Source organism: Cnephaeus nilssonii, assembly GCF_951640355.1.
Source record: "Cnephaeus nilssonii genome assembly, chromosome: 19".
Classification (NCBI taxonomy): domain Eukaryota; kingdom Metazoa; phylum Chordata; class Mammalia; order Chiroptera; family Vespertilionidae; genus Cnephaeus; species Cnephaeus nilssonii.
The window spans coordinates 25,394,768-25,413,172 of NC_137090.1; the positions used below are offsets into that span (position 1 = coordinate 25,394,768).

Here is an 18,405-nt window from a genome sequence, read left to right on the forward strand (position 1 = left end):
TTTCAGTAGGTGGGAACAGATGGAGACTATTGTAGCAAACTGAGCAGGGTTCGGTGTGAAAACTGTCATCAGGAGACTTAGGAACAAAGGGCGAGCACGCAAAAACACGCAGGCACCCATGCATGCAAAAACACGCAGCCGCCCGTGCATCCGTGCAAATGGAAGCAAACCGGGCTGCGAGCAAGGCAGGAGAACTTCTACTTCCGGGGCTCCTTGTCCCCCGCCCCACCAGAGCCGTCACCTCGCTAATGTCACTCAGCTTCACAATTGGCTACGGTGGGTCTTTCCGCGCTCCGTTCCTGCAGGCAGCCAGAAGACGCAGAAGAAAAAACTTTGATAGGGCCTCTCTTCTCACTCGTTCCCCTCCTCCAGTTTCTTCTCTTTGGTGCTTTATTCAAAATCCACGACACACACACACACCATGCTCTGAAAGTCATTTACAACATGCCAGCTCAAAAAATAAAAATAAATAAAAAAATAAAGGAGCTAGTGATTGCAGCGGCCCGTCTATTTGCAATTGCCCAAAGAGAATAATTCATTTCGGTGGAGGATACGGCTGAAGCGCTGAATACATTCCAACACTGTTTTCTGCCCTTCAAAACAATAAAAATGTAAAAGCCCAGACGCAAGAAGGCCCGAGGTGGCAGGAATGAGACTCTCTTGACCCCTGAGGAATTTATTCTCCTGGATCTTCTAAAGCACTCTCTCCCCAGAATGCATCATCAAGACCATTTTATTAGATTTTTCTAAACCCTTGAAATTGTCACATAATTGAAACAGAAACAGCAATTTAGAGCTCTGAATGGATTTCTTCAAAAGAAGACGCTCCCTTGCCCGCTCTCAACCCTAACCTAAATTTAAGGCCCTCACACACAAAACCCTATTTATCTTTTAAATCCTCCCCTACCATAAAAGTTACACATTCCCCTAATGCCTTAGATTTCAGGACATTGGGGAGAAACTCATCCCAGACAACAGGCTAAAAAAAGAATCCATTAGCATTAACTTGCCTGTCACAGCCAGTGACAAATAAATGAATGTGATGCTTTCAGATCCCTCATTGGTGGACCTGCCCCCAGGCAGATAAAGACCAAGACTGGGAGAGAGAAGGCTCAGGGGGAGACCTCTCACACAGCGGTGTCTTAGCTGTCCCCGAGCTGCGCCCCAGGACTTCGCTCTCAGAGGCAGCAAAAACACAGCATCAGATATGGAAAAGGAAATGAATTCCCAGTGCCCACTGAGCATCCCCAAGATAAAGGATGCAAGCCACCTCCCCTTCGAGAGCCAGGAGCCCAGGAGCGGGCCAACCCACCCACACATGCTGTTCTATCATCATCCCTAGAAAGCAGCAACAGTGCCACTCAACCCAGAGGCTACTGGGTAAGGGCCTCCTGTGATCCGGGCAGTGCCCTCTGGACCTACTATGTGCAGATATCACCCGAGGCCCTTCATGTAATCTCCTATGATATAGGGACTGTTTAAAAGCCCCATTTTATAGGTGAAGAAATGCAGGCCAAAAAAATATATATATTACGTGATTTGTCCAAAATCCCATAGCTAGTGTAAGGACATTTAACTGCGCTAATCAGGTTTTTATAAAACAGGCAGCAGAAACTAACCTGAAGCTTCCCGGCCAGATGATAACAAATTTTATTCCTTGGCCTGAGCACTTTACAGCAGTCAGGCAGACTCCAAGAACCTAAAGTCCACGCAGTCGTGTTAGATGTAGCCCTCCACCCCCTAGCAGAGGGGCTTAGAGGTTAAGGGAGCCAGGACACAGAATTCAGATGGCCCCAACACCAACCCTGATCCTTACTAGTTCTATGGCCCCAGGAAAGCTGCTTATCCTCACTAGGCCTCAGTCTATCCATCTGTCAAGTGGAGATAATATCAACAAAGGACTGCGGTAAGGGTGAAATGAAAGATTAAGTATACAGAGGCTTAGTACGGTGCCTCAAACACACTGACTCACAATAAGCAACAGCCATTATTTTGAGTTAGAATTTTTCTTTTGGGTTATTCAAGGTCGCAAAGCTAAAATAGAGAAGGATGGCATCCAGGAACGCAACCTGGAAAATAACTTTCCAGCTTGAGCCTGATGCTATCTACCCTTGAGAGAGAGGGAGAGCGGGGACACCTTGTTGTATTTGAAATGCCTGTTCCGGATGAACCAACCACTCTAGGCTACCATGTACCACGGGGTGCTCAGTCCGCAGGCCACAAGGGCTCACACCTCTCACTCCACACAGAAAGCAGAGGGTGCAATTCCGAAGCCTCCTGCTCCCCACAGGCAGCCACTCAACCCAAGGTAACGCCAGGCAGCCACCACGTATGAAGTCCCAGGTCAGGCTGCTCCGAGCCACAGGGCACATGCATTCATGTCATGTAGACAACCTGTGATTTCCATACCAAGAAGTGACATCTCACTGCCTACGTACGGGAAGGTCACGAGCACCGCTTGGACAAGGACAGAGTACTGAACTTTAGAATTTTGTCTGCATCACGGCATCTTGTTAAGGAGGTGGAGAGGAAGATGGAAACATGAGAATGACAGAGCTTTTCTGTAGCTGCCACACACCCCAAAGAGCAGGGGTGCGGTACCTGCCAAGAACATCACTCCCAAAGAAGGGTCAACAGCCAGAGCGAATGCACTATGAATTTCGCTGAAGGCACAAGCCCAGGACGAGCAGCTCTCTGCAAAACTGCATCGGCCACAGTCCTGTGTGTGACCCCCGCTTCCAGAATGGCCCCAAAGAGCTCCTAACACGTTACGGAGCACCCTGGTGACCCCGCACACACACAATGGGCTCCCGGCACGTACCCAGTAAAGCACAAACTCGTTTGCTTTGCCCGGCATTCAAGGCCTCCCACAGCCTGGCCCCAACCTCCTCTCCATACCTCACCCCAGAGCATAGCACACACCCTCTGCGACAGACAGCCGCACGCCCAGGCCTCTCCTAGCCCCTGGTAGGAAAACTGCATTCCTGCCATTCTTCCTTCCTACCTGTTCTTCAGGATCTGGGGCAAAGAGCGCCTCTTCCAAGAAGCTGTTTGCACTCTTCCTTCCTCTACATGCTGTTCCTGCCTTTCTTACTGTGCTCCCGCGGCCTCTCCTGCAACACAGGCTCCTCCTCCCAGCAGGGAGGTAAGACCCCTGAAGACAAGAACGGTGTCTCCTGAGTCACTCCGCATTCGTTCTATCTAAATGGAGACCCAAGGTGTGCGAAAGAGCAGTATTAAAAGCTAAGGGTTTTTTACTAGTAAAATATGCTGGTACCTTTAGAGTTTATGGTCCAGCGGCGGCAATAAGGCATGAACCCAAATAACCATAAAACGCAGAATGAAGCGCCTCCCACAGTCCCTGGTGCGGAGCAGAAACGTGGTAAATAATAACGGAATACTCAAATGGCAAAGGGCTGACCGCAAACATCTGGACCGGCACAGCCCTTCCATCGCTCTCGCCCCGCGTAGGTTTTTACACCCACTGGCAGGTCATGTGCTTGTCCATTTGCTCGCTGCTAACTCGACCCACTAGGAGTGACAGCCCATGAGGGCAGGGGCTTCGTCTTACTCTCCACACTGCCCCCAGAACCGCGCAGGGCCTGACACACAGTTAAGAGTTCAGTAACGTTGGGTGAGTAGGTGAATGAGTGAGTGCCTAGTACAATGCCTAGTGCATGTTTTTGCTCATTTATGATGGTCAAAAGGGTTATAACCAAAGGAAAGCTGTGGAAATCCAGAGGAAGAAGTATGATGTCCACGAGGGAGCAGGGACGGCTGTGCGGAAAAGGTAACGATTAAGCTGGGCTTTGAAAGAGGGTCTGTTTTTGACAGTAGAGAGGAGAAGGGCGGAGCAAACGGGATCCACAAAAGGACAGCTATTCGGAGGAGGGAGACACTCAGTTTCAAGGCAGCAGAAGGTGGATGAGTCAGGGAAATAAGCTGAAAGAAGACCCCGCCCCTCCCCCCGGACAGATCCTGAAGGACGTTCCCTATCAGGCTAAAAAGTTTACAGACTGTTCGCTGGGCACCAGGTAGCCATGGAGAGTGTCCTGAACCCCCCCGAAGCGGGCACACACAGAGCCAGCAATGACAAACAATTAAGCGGGCTCTTAAGAAATAAATACTCCGGATCCAACAAGAGGCCAGAGATGATGAGCTGCATCTCCCTGTGTGTTCTCGGCGCTTTCGGCCAAAGAATGTTTAGGTTTAAAAATACAAAACAGGGCAGGAAGAAGGGGTGCGGCCTCAAGGGGCACCCAAGATGGTCAGCTGGCTCCTCGGAGAGTGCCTTCCTCCTCCTGCTCCCTTCATGCGGGACAGGGAAGTCTCACCCATCTGCCAAACCCTCTGACACAGAACACAGGAGAATGACCTTAACGCTGAAACAAAAGCACGTGAGGAAAGGCAGAACCGGGAAAGGACATTTGTAGGACGGGATGCCCCTCCCCCTGAGCTGACACCTGCTGCTGGCAGGAACGCAGGAAGGAGCTGCTGTCCCCGACAAGAAAGAGGCTAAGCCACTAACCCCCGGGGTCCTGGCGGTGTGGACAAGGGCTGCAGACACACCGCCACCTCCCCGCACTGGGAACCAGAAACCCACCAGAGGTCTGTTAACGGTGGCTGCCCAGATGACAGCTGCAGATCATCCAAGATGGTAAGACGCTAGCATGACCCGACCCACAGCAGTGGGGAAGGCCAGATGCCGAAAACTCACCCCTCGCCCTTGAGAAGCTGCCAAGAAACTGCTCCCCCGGAACAGGAGGCGCGGAACAGGAGGTGCGCGTGGAAAACGCCCGTGCTGCGCTGCACCCATCTGGATGCCTGCTCAACAGAACCTTCCTGGGAACAGAAAAACCTGCCTTCCAGCTCAGCCTTGCCGCAACGTAGCCGTATGACCGGGCAGCGAACAGAACTTCCCTGGGTGTCAGCTGCCTCCACTGTGAAGAAGGCAGGCTGGGTTCCACTCATGCACCTAACAGTTACCGACCGCCAAAAAGCAACAGCCCCCTGCCATCGGGGGACTTACGTTCCCGTGAGGAATTTTCTTAGGGCATTTTCACCATCATATGTTTTTTATTTCACAAAAATAATTCAATTAATAATAATATCAGCAGACATTTTTGCCAGGTTCCAGACAGAAACTTCCTGCATTCACCTTGGAAACAGCTCCAGGTTAAGCACTACACGATCCCTGTTTTTAAGAGAAGGAAACTGAGGCTAGAAGGGGCTCAGGTAACTCGCCTGGGGTCACCAGCTGCAACGGAAGGCAACTGGAAAAGGTTCTGGCCTCTAAGACTTAAGCAGCAAAACGGCAACAGTGGGGAATACTTTCTTATACACAAGGATAATGAAGGCAGACAGTGAGTTATGCCCAGACTCACTCTTGCTCTCTTCGTTTGTCCTACAAGAAAAAGAACCCACAAGCTTGAGCAAAACTCTTCCAGGCTGCCAGCACATCAGTCCAAAGGGACGGAAGGATATGTGACATGATTGATCCCAATCATCTCCGTTTCTCCAACGACTTCAAATTAAGTCATCTTTTTAGAGTAGCATGACCATTTTAATTTTTAAAAAGATAGAGGGAGAAACTCTTACATATTTCACAAAATGAAATGATCATCTGGAGAAATAGGAAGATACAGAACAGACCCATCTTCTCCTGATCAAAATGCACTTCACTAATTAGCGGCCACTAGTCTCCCAAGAGTGGCCCCTCGACTGGTTAATAAAGCCCCATCGCACTTCACTTGAGACGCGAACATTTACATCGCAAAGGGGGATAAATGAACGGCGGGATTCAAAACCCTTCCTTCGGTTGCTCGTTAAAATTCTGGTCAAAACAGATTTTTATTTATGTGATACATTAAAGAATATTATGACAGTACTAATACGAAATCTGTTCTTCACTGCCAGGGATTTTCTTTCGTCTTAAGTTACAGTTTCTTTCCACTGGTCTTGTTTTAACACCTCCACGGAATATTTCTCTGGCGAGTGTCAGCAAGGAGGGGCGGCCAGAGAGCACTGAAATGAATTGTAACCAAAACACACGCTGACATATCATCTGCAAGCTCCTCACCCGGTCGAGGAGGAGGGGCACAGCTCACCTTGCCCCTGGGACCTTAACACGCACACGCAGAAGTTTTATTGAAGGGAGATAAACAAGAAATAAATAAGTCTTGACTTAAAGTTCTCTATTCCCGCCAGCGGGTTTTGGCCTCCAACACGAATATGAGTCTGAAATCCCGTGGCTGGGCTCAAATTCTATCAGAAAATAACCGTGGACAAGGAAGGTGCTTTCTCCCCACCCTGCCCCGACTCCCAACCACCACACACCTCGCCATTTCCTCAGCTGCCTCCCTGGGGTTGAGCAACTCCAGAACCATCTGAGAAGATGCCCTGGGGGGTCAGATGGAGAGCTGCTGGCAGACAGTGCCACACAGCGGGATGGTATCATAGGGGTTGGGCTAATCACCCAACCCTGGCACCTCGAAGTCCTGAGATGCTGGCTGTGGTTCTGCCCCTCACAGCCTGATGACCACTCTGTCACCTCCTGCCCATTACAGAGAGGGGAGACAATGCTACCGCCCCCACCCCCGCCCCCAGGCCAGCACACTGGGAGAGGGCCCAGCGCTGGGGCCAGGTTGCCTGGGTGGGTTCCCTGTAACACTTCTCAACCCACACGCACTTGGGTTGCATCTATAAAACAGAGATAGTGCTACTATCCACCTCCCAGGACAGAGGTGAAGACAAAATGAGTTACTATATACATAATGTCCCTTCCCAGTGCCTGGTACTTCAATTCATATCATTATTATGACCAGCCCTCTCACTGAATTGGGGTGAGGGGCTAATTAAAATAACAGTAAAAATAGCAGGTAACACATAGGTATTACACTGCACCGGGTCTTTTTTTAAGTACTTTACCTTTATTAATTTATTTAATCTGCACAAAAACTCAACAAGATGGGGAAACTTGAGGTTCAGGGAAGTTCAATGATTTGCCCGAATTCATACAGCTGATGAGAGGCACAGCCGGGATCGAAAGTCAGGCTGTCCAGCTTGAAAATATCAATAACAACAAAAATGATTAAACCAACAATAATGGTGGTGGTGGTGGTGGTGGTGAGTTACAAGGCCCTCACCCTGGGCCAGGCTTTTATTCTTCACAACAACCTTCTGAGGGAGATACTGTCATCACTTCCATTTTACAGATGAGCAAACTGAGACTGAGAGAAGGCAATTTGCTCAATGTCGCAGGACCTGAGATTCAGATGGAGATAATGGATAGGAAAGTCCTTTGTAAATTGTGTCATAAAAAGCAAGGTATTGTTATAAAGTCCCTAGAATCCCATGGAAAGATGTCCCTCCCCAACTGGTTTAATATTTCTTCACATCTACGTGTGACATTCATCTAAAACATCCCAGACTCCTGGTTAGGGGGGAGGGGGGTGATATGTGTGTGTACTAGTACACACTGACAAGTTTAAGAAATATCCTGTCTCGTGTTCAAGTTGAATGCATCATTGAAAAACCAAATGCCATGATACAATAAAATGAAATATGCCCTAGCTGATGTGGCTCACTTGATTGAGGATCATCCCATGCACCAAGAGGTCACCGGTTCGATTCTCAGTCAGGGCGCATATCCAGGTTGTGGATTCAATGGGAGGCAACCAATCCAGGTATCTCTCTCACACTGATGTTCCTTTCTCTCTCCCTCTCACTTCCTCTCTCTAAAATCAATAAAAACATCTTTTAAAAAGTCTCAGTCTTTAAGAAGCATCTAAAATTGCTAAATCCTGCCCTAACTGGTTTGGTTCAGTGGATAGAGCGTCGGCCTGCGGACTGAAAGGTCCCAGGTTCGATTCCAGTCAAGGGCATGTACCTAGGTTGCAGGCACATCCCCAGGAGGCAGCTGATCGATGTTTCTCTCACACCGATGTTTCTAACTCTCTATCCCTCTCCCTTCCTCTCTGTACAAAATCAATAAAATATATTTAAAAATTTAAAAAAATTGCTAAATCCTTCATCTAATTAAAAAAAAAAATACTGGCTTCTTGTAAAAAAAAAAAAAAAATGGGGGGAGGGGCAAGTGGGAGGAGAAAACAAGTCAAACCCATGGTTTGACCAAGTCAGGGATTTTTCCAGTTTCCCTCTAGAGTAATCTGACCCTAGTTCTGGGTGATCAAATGACTAACCTGGAAATATGAAGATTCACACTTAGGGAAGAAACAGCAATTCTCCCAAACTCAGGAAATGCTGCTTATTCTGGAAGCCTTCTGCAATGTCAAGGGTCACTCAGAGTTCAGAAAGCAACCTTTAAGCAGTTCAGACAGTCCCAAAGTTTGTGCTCAGTAGAGAAATAATCGAACTGCTTTGGCTTGTTAATTCCTATTATTTGCTTAACATTAGGGAAAAAAATGTCTTAAAAAAGTATTTCACTCTATTTATTTAAGGGATTTGTGCTTCCTTAGAAAGAAAGGAAGAAAAGTAAGAAAAAAGGAAAAAGAAAAAAGAGAGGAAAGGAGGGAATCGCATGGCAGAATCAGACCCGAAATTCTCAAAATACCATCCATAATTCCAACTTTTTCCTCACTAATGTGCAAAACCATTCCTCCCTGAACACAATCACAAGGTTCCACTTCTGGGAGACCGAGCTTAAAGAAATTAACTGAGTTTGCTAAAGCCATAGCCCGTTTTCTTTATGACCTACAATCAGAAGCTTCACCTTTTCCCCTTTCCTTAAAAGAATGCAAGGTCACAAGGTACAGATAAAGTCTTTCTTCCAATGTTTTACAGGAAAGGAAAAAAGTATACTGCAAAAGCGCAAATTAAAAGGGAAGCCATAAGCCCTTCACATTTCACCTCAGGCTCGGGCAGCTATGTTATGTTCCCACAGCCACACCTGGCAAGCTCAGTGAAAACTACTAGCAACACACTTCTGGAAAAGCAAAGGCCTATCTCAAGCCTTTAAGCAAGTCTTGTAGTACCACTCGGGACAAGCTTACAACATTTTCAGGACTTCCCTGCCCAGGCGCCAGCACTTGCAAGAGCAGTAGCACAGCGGGTTTCAAGTGTGCCCTTATTTATCCAACCAACCCGAAACCCAGACATCCACAGACTCCCCAGTCAGATTTAGGGCTTTATGGGTCTACGAAGTTGTTTCTCCCAAGAGAGGACAAGCTACTAAAATTCTCCTCCTCTCCATAAACTCCAAGTTGTAAGGCCTCAAAAGAGTACCCTCCAAAAAGGGTCACAAGGAAATGTCCAACTTTTCCTGATATGATCTTGGCACTGCTTAAAAAATAAATAGAACACTTGCATAAATATTGCACCAGACGGAGCTGTGTCCTCCCACTAAGGATCGGGCTTGTCCCTGCCTCAGCTGTATGCTCAGAACCCACCTCCGGGTGGCCGACTCGCCGACGCAGGTTATCTCCAAGCGCCTGGCCTCTCACAGCCACGTGCTGTCACCAGGAAGGAGCCGTGTGCACCAGGATTCAGTGCTGCATTGCCAGTGCTGTGTTTGAAACCTGGAATCCTTGGCAACCGTGTCTGAGTGCCACAATCCTATTGCCAATTCTCCTACTTACCTTGGGCTGCGCTCGACGAGGAAATGCAACCTTGGGGTCAATCTAGGAGAAAATGGAAAAGTGGGAGTCAACTGCAATACTTTCAGGAGAGGAAAAAAATTATGATTAATCACCTAATTATTAATCACTCATTTCTCAGGCTTTGAACCCAGCTTTTAGTAACATGTCGGGCAATCCAAAAAAGTTTTTAAACTTGGATCCAAACATTCTGGTTTCTCCCCCAAAATGTAATAAATAGAGCTAGCCTTTCTGAAATGTCCTACCATGTTATTCAATGTGTGATACTGTTCATGAACCAGATCTCATGGATTCTTATGTAGGCCAGGGCCTACAGATACTGAATCATACAGATACTGAACGCATCGATCTAATCTGCAATGCATGGCTAGGAGAAAAAGATGGGAACGTAATCACTGAAAAAAATCATAGCCTGAAAATTAAATGTAAGAATCTTCCAGCAGTAGCTGGATGGTATTTCTTCTCCCCGGTGAGAACTAAACAACACAGGAGGGGATGAGGATTCCAAAAATTTTGAAAATCAATAACATCCAAAAACACCCCATAGACATCCAATGCAATACTCTGCTTGAATTCATACGTTTTTGCAAGTTATCTAAAATTAATCAAAGGGATAGTTTATTCTGTAGTTATATCTCAAAAGAAAACAGGTAGTAAAAGCTATGGAGCCCAACTTGGTTCTTAAAAATAATATTAAAATAAAGGAAACACATGAGCTAACATCCACCTGGATTTTAAAAATCACAGGGGGGTAAAAAAAAAAAAATTCTATAAGCAACCTAAACCCAAATAAATATCATTAAGGGGAGAGGGTAAAAAAAAGTTTTACTAAAAAAGAGAAATCAGAATGTAGCATAACAATGAGGGTATTCTCCTGCACTAACCCCAATCCCAGTGGGAAAACATCCTCAACCCTAGATTAGACCACTTACAGAACACGAGTCTCAATCAGGGACTGGCTTTAAAATTCAAACAATCCCCACGGAAGTGTTTGAATCTAATAGGCTGGGGAAAAGGTGTTGAATAGAAAATATGGGTAGGGAAGGAATAAAAAAAGATTCCCAATGTTGATTTTCATTAAATTTCTAAATGTCATGAGTCATTAGGTGAAAATCAATGGGGAGAGTGGCATGAATATTGCTACCATGTAGTTATTTATAGGCTTTGCCTCTCATATTAAGATTTCCCCCTTGCCCTAACAGGTTTGGCTCAGCGGATAGAGCGTCGGCCTGCGGACTCAAGGGTCCCAGGTTCGATTCCGGTCAAGGGCATGTACCTTGGTTGCAGGCACATCCCCAATAGGGGGTGTGCAGGAGGCAGCTGATCAATGCTTCTCTCTCATCAAGGTTTCTAACTCTCTATCCCTCTCCCTTCCTCTCTGTAAAAAATCAATAAAATATATTTTTTAAAAAAAGATTCCCCCCCCCCCCTTTTAAAATGTAAATCTGAACCTTGATTTCAGTTCTGCCATGGGGTTAAATAAATAAATAAATAAGAGTAATGCTCTGGGAGAAAGCACAGAGGGAGGAAAGGCACACGACAGATCATTCTTGTTCGCAGACTTCACATGCCTTAGGACCCCAGCGGGTAAAACATACAAAGACCTACCACTTTTATTAAAGTGGTTTAAAGACCTAACAAAAGTCTGCAGCGTGTTTGTTTTCTACCTTTCAACATCACCTGAGAAATGAGAGATTAGTTTTCAAACACTAAAAGAGAGAAATCTCTGATCTAGGAAACTATCCTTTCATCAAGATTAACATTACCGCATCTACAGGTGTATTCAGCACTGACTAGAGCTGTCTACGAGAGAAATACAACAGGTGTGGATTTCCATTCTGTTGACCCAGCGTAAGACAGATACGTCTCTTCGTAAACACTCTCAAAGTCTTTTTTTTTTTTGTCTTTTTTTTTTTTTTTTTAGCTGACAGGCACACAATTGCAATAATAAGTCATCTTGTTTGTCGGGTAAAAGGTGAGGGATGTGTTAGGGAAGAGGCCAGGAGCTGGAGGGGGCTGGGAGCAGGGAAGAATGGAGCACTAAAAAAAATATCTAAAATTACAAAACTCAAAGCCAATTCGGAATTCCTGTATTGGATGTTGCGATAACAGCGTGTGTTCCACAATGAGAGTTCTTCGGTGTGCTGAGGTCTCTAAGGGAGAGGACAGGTCAAGGTAAGCATGGCAAATCCCAACCTTTTGCACGTCCCTGTCAACTATTTTTTAAAAACGAACAAGAAAGAAAACTACCAAAAATTAAAACATTAGTTAGTTAGGTTCAGCTCTACTTACTGTAGCTACAAATCCTCTAGGAAAAGACTAGGGTACTATTTTGGATGTGAATGGCCATTACCTAAACAAAGCTTTTAAGGTAACGGTAAACAAGATCCTCTGTTTCCATGTCAATAAACCAACCGCTTCTGCCTCCTGCACTGAACGGTTGAAACAAAGTCAAAAGCTATGTTATACTAAATCATAGTAACTAAAAACAAGTCTACAAACAATTAGGGAGGGGAAACGGCAGGCTGTGCACCTGATAGTGAGGGATATGACCCACCAGCCACTGTAGAAACCAGATACTCTTTCGCCTACCCAGGCGAAAGGGTGGGGAGAGGGAATGGATAATACATTCCCGAATTTGCTTTGAAATATTTGCCCTCTAATTTTACTAGCTTTTTGAAATGTCTAGCCAAAAATCAAAGAGTAAAATAAGTCTTCAAATATCCATTATCATTCTACAAATGATCGTCCCTGAAATTGTATGACCTAAAAGGGCCAAAAGGCTGGGCCGGGGCTAGGACAAATCCAGGACAATTAATAAAGCAACTTAGAGGGTGTGGAGTCTTATCCAAAGAGGGTAAATTTGCAGGCACACCAAAAGTGGCCAGGTTTTTGTTTTGTTTTTCTTCTATTTAACGTTAAAGTCAAAAGGAACTTGGAGCCCTCGTCGGTTTGGCTCAGTGGATAGAGCGTCAGCCTCTGGACTGAAGGGTCCCGGATTCCATTCCGATCAAGGGCATCTATCTGCCCGGGTTGTGGGCTGGATTCCCAGTAGGGGGCTTGCAGGAAGCAGCTGATCAGTGATTCTCTCTCATCATTGATGTTTCTATTTCTCTCTCCCTCTCCCTTCCTCTCTGAAATCAATAAAAAAATTTTTTTTTTTTAAAAAAGGGACTTGGAATATCATCTCAGTTCCACTCCTTTATTTTAGAGAAGAGTAAAGTGAGGCCTGAGGCAGAGAACGACTTCCCAAAGTCTGAAAGGGGCAGCTGGGACTAGAACCCAATCCCTTGCCTTGTCCCACTCCCCCACCAGAGAAGTGAGTCCCAAGTAGCCGAGCACTGCATCCCAATGTCACCTCAGGTCCCCTGCTTTGGCAAGATGTATAAAAACTGGGGGGAAATTCTAGAAGATATAAAGGGAAGGGAGGTGAGCACAGAGCCAACACAAGGGTCTAAATAAAATACACACATACATACACACACACCCCATTAAATGTATTATTCTATACCGATACTCTTTCTTCCCTTCCTCTTCTGACCTCTACCTAAAGACTTCCCCGCCCCTCAACACCAGGCTTCAAAACCTTCTAATGCTATAAAAAGTACCCACACTCAGAATAAAGAATCTGAGAAAGAAAAGGAAAAAAACAAATCACTTTGAAACCCAAGGCCTTATCAGCCTTAGATTTCACGCCATCTGGAGTCAGCCACTGGATGCCCAGTTTGGCCCTGGGAGCGTCTCCTTTCCTTCTCAAACCCCATTCCAAAACCAAAGTGCCCAAGAGGAACCTGTTGCCTGGACCTGGATTAACGCCCCCTGGATTTCTTCCTGACCCCTGGCCCCTGAGCCAGGAAGCAGGCTGTGCCTTCTGAAAGCCAGTTCCCACAGCCACAGTTGGTTAAGCATGCTATATGCTCCCTCTCTGCTCCCTCGGCTGACAAAGAAAAGTTGCCTTTGCTCAGTGGTGGAGTTTCTTTGCGTGGTCCCTTGGCCCTGAAAATAGCACCCCCACTCCAACGGACCCCTCCCCCAAGTCTAGCTTGGCAGCACCTGGGACAGGCTCTAAAAAGAAAACCCCAAACCGAGCGACGGTAGCAAACTTTAGTGCCAATTCGCAAGCTCTGCTTAAAAAAAAAGTACCTGGCTCTCAGCACAGAAGCAAAAGAAGGCACTGTCCCTTTAAGTGGGGCTGTCAATGCTCAGATTGGTCCTGAAAAGGGGCAAACAACAACAAGGAAAAGCAACCTACCGTCTTGGAATCTAACTCATGGTGGGGCTGACCTAATACTTTATCTACACTTGCTGGGTCTGCGAACGTGACGAAACCGAAGCCTCTGAAATGAAACAAAGAGGGAGAAAAACAAACAAGAAAATGTGACACCATTGAAAGCAACAGGGAGTGAGCCCTACTGCAGAATGGGGAGCAAAAGTTCCTCCGCGCCCCCCACAGTCCTCCTCCAATCTCCCCCGGGTCTCCAGCCCTCCACCCCGCAAGAAGCTACACCGAGGCTAATGGGGGAAGTGGAACGGGGGCAGAGCTGGTGGAGGTAACTTGGAAAAAGCTGGTGTCTCCACTCTTTCGCCACCTCAGTTTCCTCTCCTCCTCCTCCTCCCCTTTCCTTTCTTAACGCTTTGTTTTATTCCGATGAAAACCCGGCACTTGGGAGAGATTCGTCCAGCTCCCTCACAGGGGTTTAAGGGTTTGGGGAGCTGGGAGTGGGAACAAGCATGTATTTAAAAAAAAAAAAAAAACTACGTGGAAAGTGAATGAAGCTGAATGTCATTTTAAACAGGAGAAAAAGGAGCGACGGGAAAATGACTTAAAGACGGAGAGCTGGGGATCTCTGTAACCAGACAGAGTTCAAGCCCCAATTTGTAATAACCTTTGAGGTTATGGGGACGGGGGTGGAAGAGAGCGACGTTCGAAACCAGCCACATGCCTTGAGCCCCATTCTAAATCCGCTTAGCTACTTAAGACACCTCCAAAAATAACACTTAAACTTTGTTCTAAAATAAAGGCAAAATCCAGAAGGGAATGGTTTACCTGGAGCGTTTCGTAGTGGGATCTCTCATGACCATACATTCTCTAATTTCTCCAAATTTGCTAAAATAGTCTCTAAGGCTATCTGTAGAGAGAGAAAGAGAGAGATGGGGGTGGGGGGGAGAAGGTGTGGGGAAAAAAGCAATGCAAATTTTGATCAAGGACAAAAACCAAAAGTAGTTTTCTGTTGTTATTCTGTTTTGTTTTTGCCTTTTTTGCACACGCGGGGGAAATTCGGCAACAGAGGTCGCGTAGAGGGCTCAGAAAGGATTTGCTATTTAAAAAAATAACCTTGCACAGGAGAAGTGGGGAGCCAATGGCGGGGGGGGGGTGCTCCTACACTGGGATAACAAAGAGCAATAAAGAAGCCAAGAAGGGGGGGACCCAGGCGTCCCCCCCTCCCTCCCTTACCTGGTGAGGTCTGCCAGCTCAGTCCACCGATAAACATTTTACTAGAGGGAGAAAACATAACAGAAGTGAGCACCGATGTCAGATCGGCCATTTTGACGTGTAACTTACAAAAGCTAAAAGGAAAGCGGGGGGGAGCGTTCCAGCGAGAGCCGGGAGGTGGGGTGGGGGAGAAGGTGACGGCGAAATGCAATCCAAAGGTGTGTAACTTCCACGGGGGGAGGGGGGCGCGCGGGAGGGGCGGGGGGGGCGCGGGAGATGCCGGGCTCCGCGCACCGCCGTCCCCGCCGCTGCAAGGAGAGCGAGCCCGAGGCGGCGTGGTGGGCAGCGGCTGGAAACTTACCCGGGGTCGTGCTGGGAGTCGTTGGCGCTGCCCGAGGTGCCTTGGCTCCCATTTGCCTCCATATCTGAGCCCCCCCGCCCCCCCCACCCCCAAAAAACCGAGCCCCACAGCGATCGGAGCGGAGCGGCGGCCGACTCCGAGCCCCGAGATCTCCCGCTCCCTCCTGCCCCTCCTCCTCCTCCCCCCCGCCCGGGCTCCTCCGAATCTCTCTGCGAGCGGCGGAGCCGGGGCAGCGGCGGAGCCGTCACACGTGGGCTCGGCTTAGCTCAGCCCTGCTGCTCGCACACCCCCCCCCGTCCCCGCCCCCCCAGCCCATCCCCACCTCTCCCCCTCCTCCTCCCCACCCCCCTCGCCTCCTCCTCCTCCCCCCTCCTCCCCGGCGCACGTGGGGCGGAGTTCTATAACGTCGTGTAACCAATGCCGGTGACGTCACGCACCCCGGTGCAGCCCCCGCCTGCCCGCGCGCGCACAGGCGGCACCCCCCCCCCCCTCCGCCCCGCGGCCAGACCCACGGGGGCGGTGCACGAACCCCGCGGCCCGAGGGGGCCCCGCCTCCGGGCGAACCGGGGCGCCGGGCGTGAGGAGCGCACCCCGACTTTCCTGGATCACATGGGCTGCGAGGAAAGGGTGGATCGGGGAAGGGGGAGGCGCGGGAAGCTAGCGGCCGATCCTCATTCGGACAGGGGAGAAGACGACCCCCACCCCCGCTAGTTCGGCCTCTCCATTCAAGTTCGCCGGCCGCGGCAGCTGGGATCCGGGGATGGCACCAGACGCCCGCCCGGTTCTGCGCCCTTTTTCCAGCCACCGCGCAGAAATTTAGGTCAAGGACGTCGGGATCAAACCCAAACCCTGGCTCTCCTTGGGCGGCCCCCGAGATCTCCCAGGATCCGGGGGCTTCAGGGTTGCCGAGACCCTCTCGCACAAACACCAGCCACAAGTTTTATTTTCCTTTCGCGCTGAAGTTCTCTTTGGCTCTCGCTCCACACCGGCAAGTCTTGCGCCGCTCCCCGCCCTTCCCCGGCAGAGGTACGAATCCGTGCCCGGGAAAGGTTATTTTGGAACTTTGAGAAACTGACGCGATTCCAGTGGTGAGAAAGCGCCGAAGAAAGGGTTTCCACGCTAATCATACAGCGTTTTAAAAAATAATAAAATAGGTTTATAGGGGTCAAGGTCAAACGATTGAGATTCAAAGCAAAATTTTGTATATAGTAAAAAAATTAGTTTTGAAGGGTTTCTGGGATGACTGGGAAGGGTAGTTATTTTAGGAAATTCCTCTCCCAACTTTTCCATTATACTTTAGTTTCTATACCGAGATAGTATGCTTGCGATTAAAATAGCCCCAAGACCCCCCACCATCTGGGGAGGTAGCTGAGGGTAGCTTCAGACACCCCCCTCTCACTCCTCTCACCCATCACCTGCCACCTTAGGAGCTGAGTGTGTGGTGCAGCTGCAGGATCTGGCACACAGTAGGTGCTTAATACTGACTTCATCCCTTCCTCACTGAAAATTCCAAAAAGATGTTTGTCGCTTCCCAGAGGCATCTCACACTTCTCCAGCAGATTCCAGGCTGGCCAAATTCAGGCTGGATCAATTTATGGGGTATTTAAAACAATTATCCTTATTGTTTTAAATTATTACAATACCCTGACTTAATGTAGCATGAGGGGCAACAAAGCTGTGGTTCACCGAACACTCAGACTAGTGTTAAGCATGAATCGATGCCCAGTAAACACTTTTCCATTAAACTGTCATAGGATCAGGACACAATGGAATACACTCAACACCAAAACTACCAAACCCACTGTGGGTCTTGGAAAAGTGGAAGTTTTGAAAAATCTCCACACCAGCCAAAGCTTGTATGACCAGGCTCTCTTAATCTCCCTGTTTCCTAAACTGAGATAATTTCTCCCTGTCAGGATTGATGGGTTGAGAAGAGGGACTGAAATAAGCAAATGTAAAAGTCCCCTTTTCACTGTAAACCTAGAAGGGTCATGCTTATTATCAATCATTACTTCACATGACTTTTAGAAGGTGCTTTAAAGCTTTATACCACATTTTCTGTAACTTCAAGCTGCTTCCCAAAACATCTAGGGTCTCACATGTTGAAGAGCCCATTGTTATTACAGTGATTTTTATTATTATTATTATTCTCAATAACAAAATGCAGACAACAGAGCTAAATGGATTGTGTTTGGGATGTTTATGCTAGAACTGCAGACCATCAGCGGTAGAAAGGCCCTTCCTGACCCAACCCCCTCATTTTACATCAGGGTCCCGGAGAAGTTAAGCTCACCAGGCAGTACCCTGCCCCCACCAGTCAGTTCCTAAAAGGGGTTCTGGCCACCAGTGCAATGCCCTTTGGCTCTGCTGCCTGCATATTTATTCTGTCCTTCACGAGGCAAGAGTAGGGTGTCCTTGTTCCCTGTTGTGGACCTGCCAAGCTGACAGTGAACTGAATTAAAAGCCTGAGAGGGGCTAGCACTGCAGTTACAAAGTCATTGAGAGAGCGCTAGATTTTTTTTTATCTCCATTACTACATTGTTTTTACTTTTTAATTTATATGCAGTAACATTTGCTCTTTGTAGTCTATAATTCTACGAGTTTTAGCAAATGCCTAGAGTTGGGTAACCACCACCATAATCAAGATCCAGAAGACTTTCATTGTCCCCCAAAATTCCCTCCTGCTGTCCCTTTCACTGCATGGATTATATTATTATTATTATTATTATTATTATTATTATTATGCATTTCGTCCCCAGTTCACTCACTTAATGTAGCTCCTGGGTCAGAAGGATTACAGGAGCACGATGTCAGTCCTCCACCCTTAAAATCTCGACAGCTCATGATACTGTTGGACACTCCCTTCTTGTAACTCACTCTTCCCTTGGCATCCTTGATGCCCACATTCTTCTGGCTCTCCTCCTCTCTCTCCAGCCATTCCTTCTCTGTCTCTTTGCCCTGACTCCTCCTCTGCCTTTCCTTTCAATATTAGTGTT

At 47.6% G+C, this 18,405-nt stretch overlaps 1 protein-coding gene across 4 annotated transcripts in view; it reads right to left on the reverse strand.

Annotated features, from left to right (window-relative positions):
• The window catches only part of MSI2 (musashi RNA binding protein 2), a 360,515-nt gene extending 344,887 nt beyond the window's left edge, over positions 1 to 15,628 (reverse strand). Inside the window, exons 1-5 of one of the 4 annotated variants that reach the window (XM_079797212.1) lie at positions 15,410 to 15,628; positions 15,070 to 15,110; positions 14,662 to 14,743; positions 13,867 to 13,951; positions 9,597 to 9,638 (exon numbers count right to left, since the gene is read on the reverse strand). In XM_079797212.1, coding sequence (XP_079653338.1) covers positions 9,597 to 9,638; positions 13,867 to 13,951; positions 14,662 to 14,743; positions 15,070 to 15,110; positions 15,410 to 15,471 — 312 coding nt within the window. In that variant the 5' untranslated portion in view covers positions 15,472 to 15,628. The remainder of the gene's footprint in view (positions 1 to 9,596; positions 9,639 to 13,866; positions 13,952 to 14,661; positions 14,744 to 15,069; positions 15,111 to 15,409) is intronic. The other 3 variants (XM_079797211.1, XM_079797213.1, XM_079797214.1) reach the window with 3 other exon arrangements.
• Between the last annotated feature and the right edge of the window lie 2,777 nt (positions 15,629 to 18,405).